The 13,604-nt window shown below is 33.3% G+C and overlaps 1 protein-coding gene across 4 annotated transcripts in view; it reads left to right on the top strand.

Annotated features, from left to right (window-relative positions):
* LOC143251960 (RNA-binding protein RO60-like) overlaps window positions 1-9,889 on the top strand; it is a 60,938-nt gene extending 51,049 nt beyond the window's left edge. For all 4 annotated transcript variants that reach the window (XM_076503366.1, XM_076503363.1, XM_076503364.1 and 1 more), the window contains one exon: window positions 6,603-9,889. In XM_076503366.1, the coding sequence (XP_076359481.1) occupies window positions 6,603-6,735 (133 nt within the window). In that variant the 3' untranslated portion in view covers window positions 6,736-9,889. The remainder of the gene's footprint in view (window positions 1-6,602) is intronic.
* The last annotated feature ends 3,715 nt before the right edge of the window (window positions 9,890-13,604 follow it).

The raw sequence follows: 13,604 nt of genomic DNA, 5'->3' as shown, positions 1-13,604 counted from the left end.
GAATTCTGCCTGTTCTATAACATGGATTTGTTCCATAAAACACTAAGTCAACCAATCAACTATAACATGGAAAACTCAAAAGCATGCTTAGGATAAATTTCGAAGATACCCCACTCTCTCAAACCACATTGCATTTCAGCAAGCCTGTGCACACGCTCAGCAAGTTAGACACCAAAGCCAGAAGGGATCATGGATTAAATACACCTCCAGCACAAAAGTTATATGGGACAAGATCTGGAGGGTGAGTGGAAGATATACTTCTGCCCCCCTCTCTATCTTAATATCTGATGGCCATGAAGTTGCAGATGCACAGAGCATTGCCAATACTCTTGGGGACTTCTTTTCTCATGTATCTAGCTCTTCAAACCTATCCCCTTCCTTTTTAGCCATTAAAATACAGGTGGAGCATTGTCTCTTTCCTTTTCAACTGACCATTCCTATGACTACAATTGCCCTCTTACACTGATGGAACTCAAACCTGCTATTCATTGGTCTGGCAATACATCAGTCAGACCTGATAATATAAATTATGAGATGTTGTGCCACCTCTCCCAGAACTCTCTTACTATTCTCCTAGCTGTCTTAATGCAGATATGGCAAGAAAATGTCTATCCAGATGCTTGGTGACAAACTATCATACATACTTTTCCAATACTTCCTGGGAAGTATCCAACAATTTCTTTGAAATACCATCCCATTGCTTTGACAAGTTGTCTCAGTAAGATCTTAGAGAGGATAATCAATGCCTGCCTCGTTTGGTTTCTTGAATCAAACAACCTCCTCTCACCTACTCAGCATGGGTTCCGAAGACAACACTCTATGATAGACCACTTAATTTGCCTTGAAACATCAATCAGAGAACCTTTTTTAAGGCGACAACATCTTGTTACTGTTTTTTTTTTATTTAGAAAAAGCTTACGGTACAACATGGAGATATGGCATCATACGAGACCTTCACTTGTATGGATTGCGTGGAAACTTACCTCTTTTCATCTAGTAATTCTTAATGAAGCGCCGATTCCAAGTCTGTATGTTGCCCAGCACTTTCTCATTTTTTCCCCACAGGAACTTGGAGTCCATCAGGGCTATATTCTGAGTGTTGCACTTTTCATTATAAAGATTAATGCCATCAGTGAACAGCTACCCCTTACAGTTGCAAATGGTCTTTTTGTTGATGACTTTCACATCTCATGTCAGTCATCAAACATGAAGTTTATTGAATAGCAGCTCCAAACTGCAATCAGTCAGATACTGAAGTGGACCACGGCAAATGGTTTTAAACTTTCACTCTCCTAAACTGTTTATATACATTTCTGCTGCAAACAGGGTATCCACCCAGATCCAGAACTCTGTCTTGATGATGATGTACTTCCTGTTGTCCCTGAGGCAAAGTTCTTAGGTCTTATATTTGATTGTAAATTAAATTTTATATTGCACATCAAGCAACTTCGTATCAACTGTCTAAAAGTATTGAACATTCTCCGTGCCCTTTCTTCTACTTCTTGGGGAGCAGATCAAAATTTATTGTGCACTTGTCCGATCCAAACTTAACTATCGGTCTGTAGTTTATGGTTCTTCCACAACCTCAGCACTGAAAATGTTGGATCCTGTCCATCACCAGGGGCTTTGGCTTTGCATTGGAGATTTTTGTACTTTTCCCGTGCAAAGTTTGTATGTGGAATCTCATAAACCCCCTCTATATATTTGCCATTTGCAACTGTCCAATTGGACTGTCTCTGTCCAATTCTTTTGGATACAGGGTCATGTTGGTATTTGTAAGAATGAGCTGGCTGACAGAGCAGAAAAGTCTGTCTGTTCTAGATCTATCATCCCAGTACCTATTCCATACATGGAATATGGTCCAGTTATCAAATCCAGACTGTACACCATATAGCAGGCAACCTGGAATGAGCAACACAAGAACAAGCTTTTTCAAATCAAACCTTCTCTAGGTCTTTGGCCCTCTTGCTCGAGATCGAAGAGAGGAGATTGTTTTGGCAAGGCTATGCATTGGTCACAGTTTTTTAACCCACCACTTCCTTTTATCTGGAACTGCTGCACCAATGTGTGGTCTATGTAGCACTCAGATCACAATCATCCACATTTGATTATTATGCCGTTGTTACAACCTAGAACGACAACACCATTTTAAAGATATTTTTAAGGCAGGTTTGCCCTTGACTTTGGCCCATGTTATAAGTGATACTGCCCATCTCACTCATGTTTTTACATTTTTAAGAGCCATTAGTCTTTTACAATTAATTTAAGGTTTTTTTTATCAGACTATATAATGTTTTAACACAATTTTTTTTACACATTTCAATTTTTATTTTGACTTGAACCCAGGACTGGAAAGGCCAACTTCAGATAACTGACTGCAAGGGTGTACTTCTTGCTTCAGTCTTCCTGGCAGTTCCTAATTTTACACATTTTACTTTTTACCTTAATTGCCCTATACCTATACTGTACCACATCTTGTCTGACACAGATAGCCTTGTAGCTTTGTGCCAATAAACATTGAATACCTACCTACCTCATTGAACAGTTGCCTTCTCCCTTTTTCATTCTGGGGGACTTTAATGGACATCATCTCCTCTGGGGAAGTGCTGATATTGATAGGAGGGGTTACTCTGTAGAGCATATGCTCTCTGATCACAACCTTTCTCTTTTCAATGCTGGTTTTTCTACTTATTTCCATGCACCTAATCAGTCCTTTACTGCAAATGATCTTTCAATTTGCTTCCCTTCATTATTTTTCCCATTTTTCATGGAGGGTTGACAATAATCCACAAGACAGTGATCATTTTCCTATAATTTTGAGAGAGACTGGCCATGGTCAGTGCCACCCAACCCGCATGCCCTGGAGGAAGCTGGATCACACATACTGGCCCTCTTTCACTGCTCTTGCAGAACTTGATCCTGCTATCGTCTGTAAGCCATTGATAGACGACTGTGTGGCAGCAGTAACTGACTGTATTATACAAGCAGCTGCTCAATGTATTCCTAAAACCTTGACACGTTTTCCACTATATTCTCATCCATGGTGGAATCCTGCCTGCCACATGGCATGGAAGGCTAAAAAATGAGCGTGGGATACTTTCCATAGATATCCCACACTTACGAAACACATCACTTTCCAGCGGGCCCGTGCACATGCTCAATGGGTAAGACGTTAAAGCCAGAAGGAATCTTGGATTAAGTTCACAACCAGCATATCTTCTACCACCAGTTTCAAAATCATATGGGACAAGATTCAAAAGAACAGTGGACAATATAACTCTGCCCCTCTCTTGATCTTTCTCTCTGATGGCCAAGAAGTAGCTGATACCTGGAGCATTGCCGATACTCTTGGTGAAAGCTTTTGCCGGGTATCTAAGACTTCTGCTTCTTCCACTTTCTTAGCCATCAAGACTTAGGCAGAATGATCACCTCTTTCCTTTCGAGCTGATTGTCCTATGACTTCAATCGTCGCTTTACGCTGGTGGAATTCAAACTGGCCCTTTGTCTGTCTGGCAGTACATCAGTTGAACCTAATGATGTACACTATGAGATGCTGCTCCATCTATCTCCTGCTTCTCTTGCTATTCTTCTAATTGTTTTTAACAGTATTTGGCAGGAGAATGTTTTTCCTTATGCTTGGCGCCAGACTATTGTCCTACCTTTCTCTAAGCCTGGGAAAGATCCCAAGATTCCTTCAAACTACTGTCCAGTTGCTTTGACGAGTTGTCTCAGTAAGACCTTAGAGAGGATGGTTAATGCTCGTCTTGTTTGGTTCCTCGAATCAAACAACCTCCTCTTGCCCACCCAGTGTGGGTTCCGATGACAGCGCTCCACCTTGGACCACCTGATTTGACTTGAAACATCAATCAGAGAAACGTTTCTCGAGCGACATCTTGTATCAATATGTTTTGACATTGAGAAGGCTTATGATACAAGATGGAGGTATGGCATTTTGCAAGACCTCCATATATATAGGTTATGTAGCCATTTGCCCATTTTTATTAAAAATTCTTTAATGGACAGGAGATTCTGAGTTTGTGTAGGTTCAACACTTTCCCATTCTTTTCTACAGGAACTTGGCATCCCTCAGGGCTGTGTTCTGAGTGTCACACTTTTCAGTATAAAAAATAGTGTCATCACTGAACAATACCCTCTCACCACTGCATACGGGCTCTATGTTGAGGACTTTCACATCCCATGTCAGTTGTCAAACATGAGGTATATTGAGCAGCAGCTACAGACTGCCCTCAATTGTTTACTGAAATGGACCACAACAAACAGCTTTATCTTCCCTCTCTCTAAAACCGTTTACATGCACTTTTGCAACCAACGGGGTATTTACCTTGATCCTGAACTCCATATTGGTGAAGTTGTGCTGCCTTTGGATCCTGAGATAAAGTTCTTAGCATCCCACCTGGGGTTGTGTTTTCCTTCCTTGATGGGCCATACTTTTTCAGATGAGACTGCCCTTGCTCCTTTTGACCTTTGCACTATTTATACTGACTCGCTTAGTTATCTACTGGCCCTGGAATCGCTTCACATTGGATCACACCCTGTTCTCGCCAATATTCAAATCCGACTGGCCCATTTCTCTTTAACATCTACTTCTATCCAGTTTTTCTGGATACTGGCCCACATTGGTATTCATGGGAACGAGCTTGCCAACACTGCAGCTAAGTCTATTTGCTCTGGCACTATCACTCTTGTGCCTGTCCCATGCATGGACTATGGTCCTGTATTCAAGGCTCGGCTCCATGCCAGTTGGCAGTTGACTTGAAGTGAGCAACGAGAAATCAAGCTTTTTCAAATAAAACTCTATATTGGACTTTGGCTGTCTTGCTTCTGTAAGGATCGGAAAGAGGGAGTTTTTCTAACTAGACTATGCATTAGTCACAGTTTTTTACTCATCATTTTCTTTTATCTGGAATTGATGCACCAGTGTGTAGTTTGTGTAACACTCAAATCACTGTAAGCCACATTTTACTTTCTTGTCATCATTACGACTCTCAACGACGGCACCATTTTAAGCATGTTCTCTATCCCAAGGTTTTTCCATAACGTTAGACAGTGTTATTGGTGATAGTGACACTGTCCATCTTGGTAATGTTTTTAGTGTTTTAAAGGCCATTAATCTTTTTAATGCCATTTAAGTTTTTTAATTTATACATTAGACCTTTTTAATGTGACTCCCTTTTAAAAATCACAGTTCTTCTAGTTCGATTTGAAATTAAAAACTGGCCGTAGCATTAAATAACTCGATACCAGGACTGGAAAAGCCAACTTCAGGTGACTGACGGTGGTTTTTGTAATTATCTGTTAGTCTTCCTGGCGAGTTATGATAATCACAGTTACGCTACATAAAGTCCTTTATAACCTGAATTACTGTAGTTTTTCTCTTGATGTTGTAGACTAGATGTAAACATTGGTTTTATGCTATTTGTGTTTTTTTAAACTTTGTTTTGTTTTACCTTAATTTCCTTTTATGAATTTTACTAAATTTACTTTTAACTTTTTACCAGATGTTTGGTACAGATAGCCTAGCTGCTTTGTACCATAAAATACTAAATCAACCAACCAAAATTTTGCTTTTAAGCAGGTAGTAATGGAAAAGAGGGAACTGACAGGTTTTGTATTTTTTTGTTTTTGTATTAAGTGGAAATAGTGTAATGAACATTTTGACAAGATGTTTTAGGATAACAAAGCCAACCAATGATCAGCAACAGAAAGATATTTTGTTTTAGAAAACATTTTGAAAATGTAAAAAATTTCTTTTTTTTCTTTTGATTTGCACACTGTGTGTGTGTGTATTGTAATTGTTAAAACATTTCTGAAGGAAGTTTCAAGTAATTCTAATGATGAACTAAATTTAATGAAATGTAAATAAAACTAGTTGAAAAGTAATAGCTTGAACTTTACACAAAGGAATTTATTTTTATAACATTATCTACATTAAAAATTGTAACTTCACTTTTTTTCATACACTTTTTTTCATATCATTTTGTTGTCCATAATATCAGTTGTATCTGAATAAAAGTTATAAGCACTAAAGTTGTACATATGTTTTATACTTGAGTATTACAAGTTTCAATTATACAAGTTTAACCATCATTTAATTCAAACTTAAGAAAATTAAAAACATTGAATTTTACAGTTTTAACAAAACAAGGAAATATCTGAGATTCTTTCTACTGTATTTTGAAATTTGCTGTGTTTAGATAGATTTATTTCTCTTGGTTGTAAAACACTTTCAATTTGAATTGGCAGTCTAATAGCTTCCTTTTCTCTTTTTAGTAGTAACAATAAAGCTTCATTATTATTAAAATAATTTAAAAAAATTAGCTAAGGATTGTAATTTTACCAAACTATGAGAGTCTTTCTTGTTATTGTGGTGTGTTGTAATCTCAAGTACTGATATATAATGTATATTGTTTTAAGCCTGATTTTATTAAGTAAAATAGTTAGACAAATTAAATAGATTCTGATAAAGAGAGGCTACATTACATTTTTGAGATAAATTTACTACAGTTAAAAGATATGGAACTTTGAATGATTTATTTAACATTAATATTTTATAAGATTTCTCTAATACTGTTTTTTTGTAGGTTTATTGTTTGTGCATTTTCAAGTGGGGAGTTTTCTCTTGCCCCTCCTAATGAACCAGGTATGCTAGACGTTGCTGGTTTCAGTGATAAAGTACTGCAAGTAATTCAAGATTTTGCCCGTGGTGTCTTCTAAAATTGTTCTTTTAAGGCTGAAAGCAGATTATTGTGCAAAACTTCAAGAATACAACCACTACATGTACAAGAATGTTCTAAATAAGGTCATCTGTCAAAATTACATAGTTTAACTACCATAAAGCAGTTACAGTTCCTCTCTTTTTTTCCTTTATTAAGTGTTAACAGCTGTGTTAAATAATTTTCATTGTTTTGCAGATATGTTTTTGTTCTAGTTAATCATTCAACATGGGTTTTATGTGTTTAAAATGTGAAGACTGAATGTGTCATGAAGTGTTTTTTGTTTTTGTTTTTCCCAGGTTGAAATTGACTTTTATTACTAATATCGTGGAGATGAACATTTGGGTTTGTTGCTACTTAGTTTGTCACTGTACAATAAAAGTTCTGGCAGTTGTGATATTTATGGTGTGAGAATAAAATAATTTTACCTCAATAGTTGAGTGTTAGGAGATGCTGCAAACTTTGCAACTGTTAGACTAGTAGTATCCCAGATGAATAAGTTAACCACACTGGAAAAAAAGTTTGTGACTGTTATGTCAGTGATGCCTTTTAAGAAGGGTTTTTTTTTTTTTTCATGTACGTTTGTGTACTTGTACATTTGTAATATTTTGTTTTATTAGAAGTTTTCTTTTTTTTTCGTATCACGATAACATCGTATTGCAGAATGAAACTTAGCAGTATCCACCATAGTGTTTTTACACATGTAGAGGTGGATCTGATGATGTATGTTTAAAAACTGTTATACATCATCTGGGTGTTATGCTTTTCTACACAAAATATGTACTTTTAAATTTTTTGTGGTAAGTACTTGCCTTCTTTTTATTCACGAAACAAACTCATTGTCATAACAAAATTGCATTCATCAGGGGCCATTTTTAGTGCAAGAGATTGACTAGAAAACTTTGAAGTTTGCTCTTTTTTTGGATCGCATTTACCATGATAACTGCAAATGTACATTTTTAAAAACTAAATATAGTTAGATGTGTCTTAAAACTTCTTTTTCATGATGTGTTACTACGATTGATGTAAATCAGTACTTTTCATTGTTGTTATATAAATTTATTTCTCTGTCAAAAACAGTACCTCTCATTGCATTTTATAGAGAAAAACTAGTGAGTAAAATTTAAAAGTTATAGTTTGACAAAAATGGCTCAATTCCTCAGTTTGTATTTAGGTAGTTTGTCACAATAATTGAGCTATTTAATGTTGATTGGGCAACTAGATTGCATGTTCAAGAGAGCTGTTAGCCATTTTGAAGCAGTAATATAAAAATATTGTTGGTATTTTTACCCCGATAAGAGAAGAAAAGTTAAAATGAAGGGTAGCAAAAGTGTTAGAGTAATTCTATGTGTTTGTTTCTTAAAAACATTTTTGTTTTAAAGGTGTTAACTAATAACACAATAAATTTGATATTAAATTGATGACTTGTTTTCTTTCTTTACAACAATTTTGCAGTGATTATCCTGACCATTGCCTATTTTGTAGCACATATATGGAGTTGGAGAATCGTGTAAAACTGTTGATTACTAGCTCTAAAGTGGTGGAATTATTGTTTACATGTAGGTGAATATTATGCCCTAGTATACATTTAATACTAAGTTTAAAATGTGCCTGCACACCCTTTTGTATTGATAGTGGGGTACAACAAATTAGGTTAACTTTACATACTAAGAAATAATTTTATAATAGCCTGCATTGTGATTTATTGTTTATATGCAGCAGTTATTGGGTGTGTAGGTTAGTATCACTATTATTAGAATAGTATACATATAGATTTTATTGTTGGGCATTTCTCTGATTGCTGTTTTCTGAACCACAAACTTGTACATTTCCCCAAGGATCTTCATAAAGTACAGATTTTAAAGAGTAGTTAGCATAGAGTTTGTTTTGTTTAATAGCAAATTTGTGTTACTGTTAAAAGAAAAAAAATCATCTTTGTTTTATATTTGACAAAAATATTTAAAATTAAAACCAGGACATGCTGATCTCTTTTCACTATTATTGTTATCAAAAGGTACTTATAAACATCTATAATTCATAAGGTCTGCAGATATAACTCAAAAGTGAAACGTTTTGAACATTTAGAAAGTAACAACCTTTATTAGACTGTTTACATATGGAAGGATGTCATCTGAACACTTGGTAGTCTTCTATATTAAAACTTTTTGGTACAAAAGAAAAGGAAATCAAATGTAATATAAAAAAAAACTCTAAATGAATTAAGTATAGGTTTGTCTTGTGCTGCCAATAGGTTATTTAGCAATTTTATTATCTGTCTGTCCATCAATATACATATCATGTTAAATAATTATGTCCATAAATTTTACTTTAAACTTTCATTATGTTCAAAGACAATAGGAATCCCAAATATTGGAGATGTTCTTTGGAAAAGGTATGCAGTTGTGGTTCTTCATGTTGATTTCATGGTAATGTTCAATGTTTGATTTTTTGACACAGTTCCATAACCCTGTTCTCCTGTTATGTAATTAGTAATTGTAGTAGTCTTTTGCTGTTAATTAGGGAATTGTAAGATATGGTAGAAAGAAATGTAAAAATGCATACATTTCATTCACTATAAAAATATCTTTAAATTTGAATTACGTAAATTTCGACAAGGCAGATTAAGTTAGCAGAACATAGTTTCAGGTAAGTAGTAAATAAACTTGATCTTTAAATATATTTTAGTCACTTCCAGTGTGCATCGTCCATGTTATCAGCATACTGATGATAAATGTGTGGAAAGATCGAGGTTATTTACTGAGTACATCTTACAGTTAGCTCTTAGTTATTATCTTACACAGAAAAATTTCAATTTTCTTCTTGTTTTCTTTATATTATACACACATGTAAGTTCATTGAAATTGGTATTTTAAAAGTACGGACAACATTTTGCTGTAGGAAACAAAATTCACCAGGTTTCATTCTTTATTTTGTCATTTTATATACATCAATAAACAAGTGTTAATGAAGTAAAAAACTTGTGTATTGTAATAAATTTATTATTCTGTGTCTTAATATCAAATAATGAACTTTTGTCCAGCTACACTTTGTGATGTAAGTTGTGGAAGTTCCACACACACATACTTGGAAAGTGTTCGATTTATGCATATACTTTGTTGTAGTTGTTTTCTTTATTAAAGTTTGTGAATGTTGAACTTTGTGTCGTGTTAGTGTTTTATTATTACTGTTTTTGTTATTTCATTGCTAAGAATGAACTTTTATGGCCACAGGAAGTAATATTTTTGTATAATAGAACTTCCATCCCTCATAAAAAATACATATTTGATCAAACACCAATGTGAATATTATACAATGAAGTAATCAGCCTGTAGTTTGCTTATTAATCTGACTAAACTACAGAAGTTCAATCCTTTAAGTAAATGATCTTTTGTGTCACAAACAACTTCTAAATAAAATGTGCATTGGCTTGGTAATACTTGCATTAAACCTTTATGTAACAGCTTCATATGGCTACTGTTCTACCATTTTATGTTAGTTTGAAAAATATGATGAATGTTTTTATTTTGTAAATACATGTTTCAAAGATCTGGACCCATTGCTTTATCACATTGCAAAATCATAAGGGAGTATACAAACAGAAATTACTACAATTATCCATGAAGATTTATTCTTATTTCTACTTATTGTGCAAAAAATATGTTGATTGTTTCAAAATTTCCAACTTGGAAAATAACTGTAAACATTTTTTTTTATTTGCCACTAGAACTGTGACTAACAACAAATAAAGATGTTGCATTAGAAAAGAACTGCATATCAAGGTTCAAAGAGTGTTTTCTTAAACGTTCATAATGAAATTATATATGTTTTGGATGCTTCTGACTTCATTGCACAATTATTATAAATGTCTTATTATGGCTAAATATTGGAATGTTTCATGATCAAGGTAAAGAATTTGTCAGATATATATTTATATAGATATATTTACACATATAAAGTTATAGAACTTAACACGTGGACACCACTTTCAGGTGCTAGTTGTTCACTGGAGTGCTTATGAAAAATAGATTTGAATGATTAAAGCTTTCATTTACGCAGTTGTTTTACCCCATGGCTGTAAACACACACACGTAATAACCAAAGCAAATACAATAAGAAATTTTACTTACATGCTGAAAAACACACAAGGGGGAGGTATATGTTACTTCTAGAAACTATTGTGAACTTCAAGTAAAGCATTTGATAAATGAAATATATTTTATAACAAAACTTTTGCTATGATTTTGTGTGTTTTTACTGGAAGATAAATTTTTTTATGACCAGCTCTTTAAATAATAATACTCTTTTTAGCATTTATTTAATTCTGTCTAATATTGTGTATTAGAGCTACAGAATTTGTTAAATTTCAGGTTTATGAATAAAACATTTGGAAATTCATATGAATGTGTGGTATTATTGTTAATTAAAACTGAAATGCTTCACCATTATTAGGACATAAATCATACTTGATCAAGTTTCATTCAAATATCAGAAATAATGAATAAGATAGTTTTGGCTTTTGTTTTAACGATAATCAGATTAACTTAAACAGGGCTGTTTAAACCAACAGCTACAATCTTTTTAACCATTGTTGTTACTAGACTAAATTTAAGAGAGATGTCAAAGAACATACATTTGTTGGGCATCAGAGACTTAAATAACAGAAGTGTACATTTAGTCACATAAACAGGAATTGAGAGAATAAATGCTAAAACTGGGAATGTATGTATTTGGTTTCAAATGTGATTTTGGAACAAAATTAGCTACATTATTTATTTATGGAGGCTTACACTTTAAGTTTTCAGAATTAAAGCTCAGTCCAAAACTTATATTAAGGTTTAACTAGAAGCTACATAAGAGTTCTAAGTTGATACTACTACTTTCACTAAAGTAAATCACATTTTAAGTTTTCTTCCATTATTCATGTAACAGAACAAAAGAAATAAAGATCATATGTTGAAATACCAGGGTTTTAGTGTCATCAGTAAATGGTCTTCTGTTACTGGATTGAACAAAAAACGCCTAATAACTGCCTTTGTTAATTTTTCTTTTTCCTTATTGGTATTATCTTACTTGCTCAAAATTATGGACTATTTCTTTACCAGGTAGGGAGGAGGACATTTTAATTACTTTTTATAAGTTTTGGCTTTCCATCTCTTAATTGATAGATTAGGCCTATCATTTTGTTTTATTGTATATACTGCAGAAACTCTTCATCTAATTATTTCTTTTATCAATTGATGAAAAAAAATACTTTTGATAAAATGTGAAAATATAATGTTGCCTTAAGTAGATATAATCACTTACTAGCATTATTTATTCTTGTAACGTCTTATCATTTTAATGGTAAATTACAACCCTTACTTTAAATAACTTATTATTTTGATTACTTCTTTTTTTTATTGTTCATTGGATTGACCAACATATTGTAACGCCCACTGCTGAAAGGACGAGCATGTTTGGTGCGACAGGGATTCGAACCTGCGACCCTCAGTTTACAAGTCGAACCGCTTAACTCACCTGGCCCATTAAAATTGACAAAGATATGGAAATGTAGGCTATTATTTTACGAATTTTGGTTATTATTTTCTTGTGTTTATATTTCTAAGTCCAATTTTTGTTGTCCTAAATACTTTGTTCATATTCTTACTAATTGTAACATTTACATAATAAGTTCAATAATGTTTTAACAGTTCCTAGATTTTTATCTCTTTGCTCCACCTTGAACATGGGCAATTTGAACTTTTAAATTATTTTACCATTTAAGGATTATTTATTTCCATGCCTAATTTCATTGTAACACAGACTTTAACTGCCTGACAAAGCAAATATATCTTCTCAAAACGTTGTGCAAAATAAATTAGAAAAATTGTTTCATTTAGACATTTCGAGTTATTCTTTATCATCACCCATTCAAGTTTTTCTCGCATCTTGGGGAATAACACCTATATATGGATAACTTGAAATATTAAATGTAGTAATAACTTTGAACTATATATTTTTCGTGGTGTAGTTATCTTCACTAATTCTTAACAGTTACTTAGACTTCCATATCTAAGCCCACCGATACAGCCTAATTGTTTGTCCAAATGTTATAATAATGTGTATAATGAGGAAGGGTGAATTACTTATTACATTGATTGAGATCTTTGTGGTACTAAACATAATTCACACTTTACCATTTAGTTTATTAATTTATTTACTTGTTCAACATTACTCGTGTTTAAGAAGTCATTTTCCCGTAACTACTTCCATATTTTTTGGAGCACTTCTTCAGTACCAAACTTTTAAGACAAGTGTAATTTATGCATGACAATCTGAAAATTCATATATTTTATCATAATTTGCAAAATTATTGTAACACTAAAAACTTAAATATTTTAACAATGCTTTATATTGTGCATTTGGCTTTGTAATTTTATTTTTATACTGTGCATAAACCTTTGAAATTGGTGTAAATTCGATGTTCTAAAAGTGATTTATTTTCCCTTTAAACACTTATTGAACATAAATTTGTCACAAATATTTATTATTAAGCTCAAAGCTAGAGAATGGGCTATCTGTGTTCTTCCCATCATGGGTATCAAACCTGATTTCTTGCATTGTAAATCCACATGACTGCAGACATACTAATGTGAGTCAAGAAAGATGACATTAATTGTACTTAGTTTTTCCCATCATGGGTATCAAACCTGATTTCTTGCATTGTAAATCCACATGACTGCAGACATACTATTGTGAGTCAAGAAAGATGACATTAATTGTACTTAGTTTTTCTCCAAACTTATTGTAATATTTCTGGGCTCCCACTATTCCTAATACACTATTCAGTTTGATATAATATGATCATGATGTGTATTTTACCAATGGTAG

This window comes from Tachypleus tridentatus, chromosome 6 (assembly GCF_004210375.1).
Source record: "Tachypleus tridentatus isolate NWPU-2018 chromosome 6, ASM421037v1, whole genome shotgun sequence".
Classification (NCBI taxonomy): domain Eukaryota; kingdom Metazoa; phylum Arthropoda; class Merostomata; order Xiphosura; family Limulidae; genus Tachypleus; species Tachypleus tridentatus.
The sequence above is the reverse complement of the archived record's forward strand: the minus strand, read 5'-3'. Positions and strand labels throughout refer to the sequence as shown.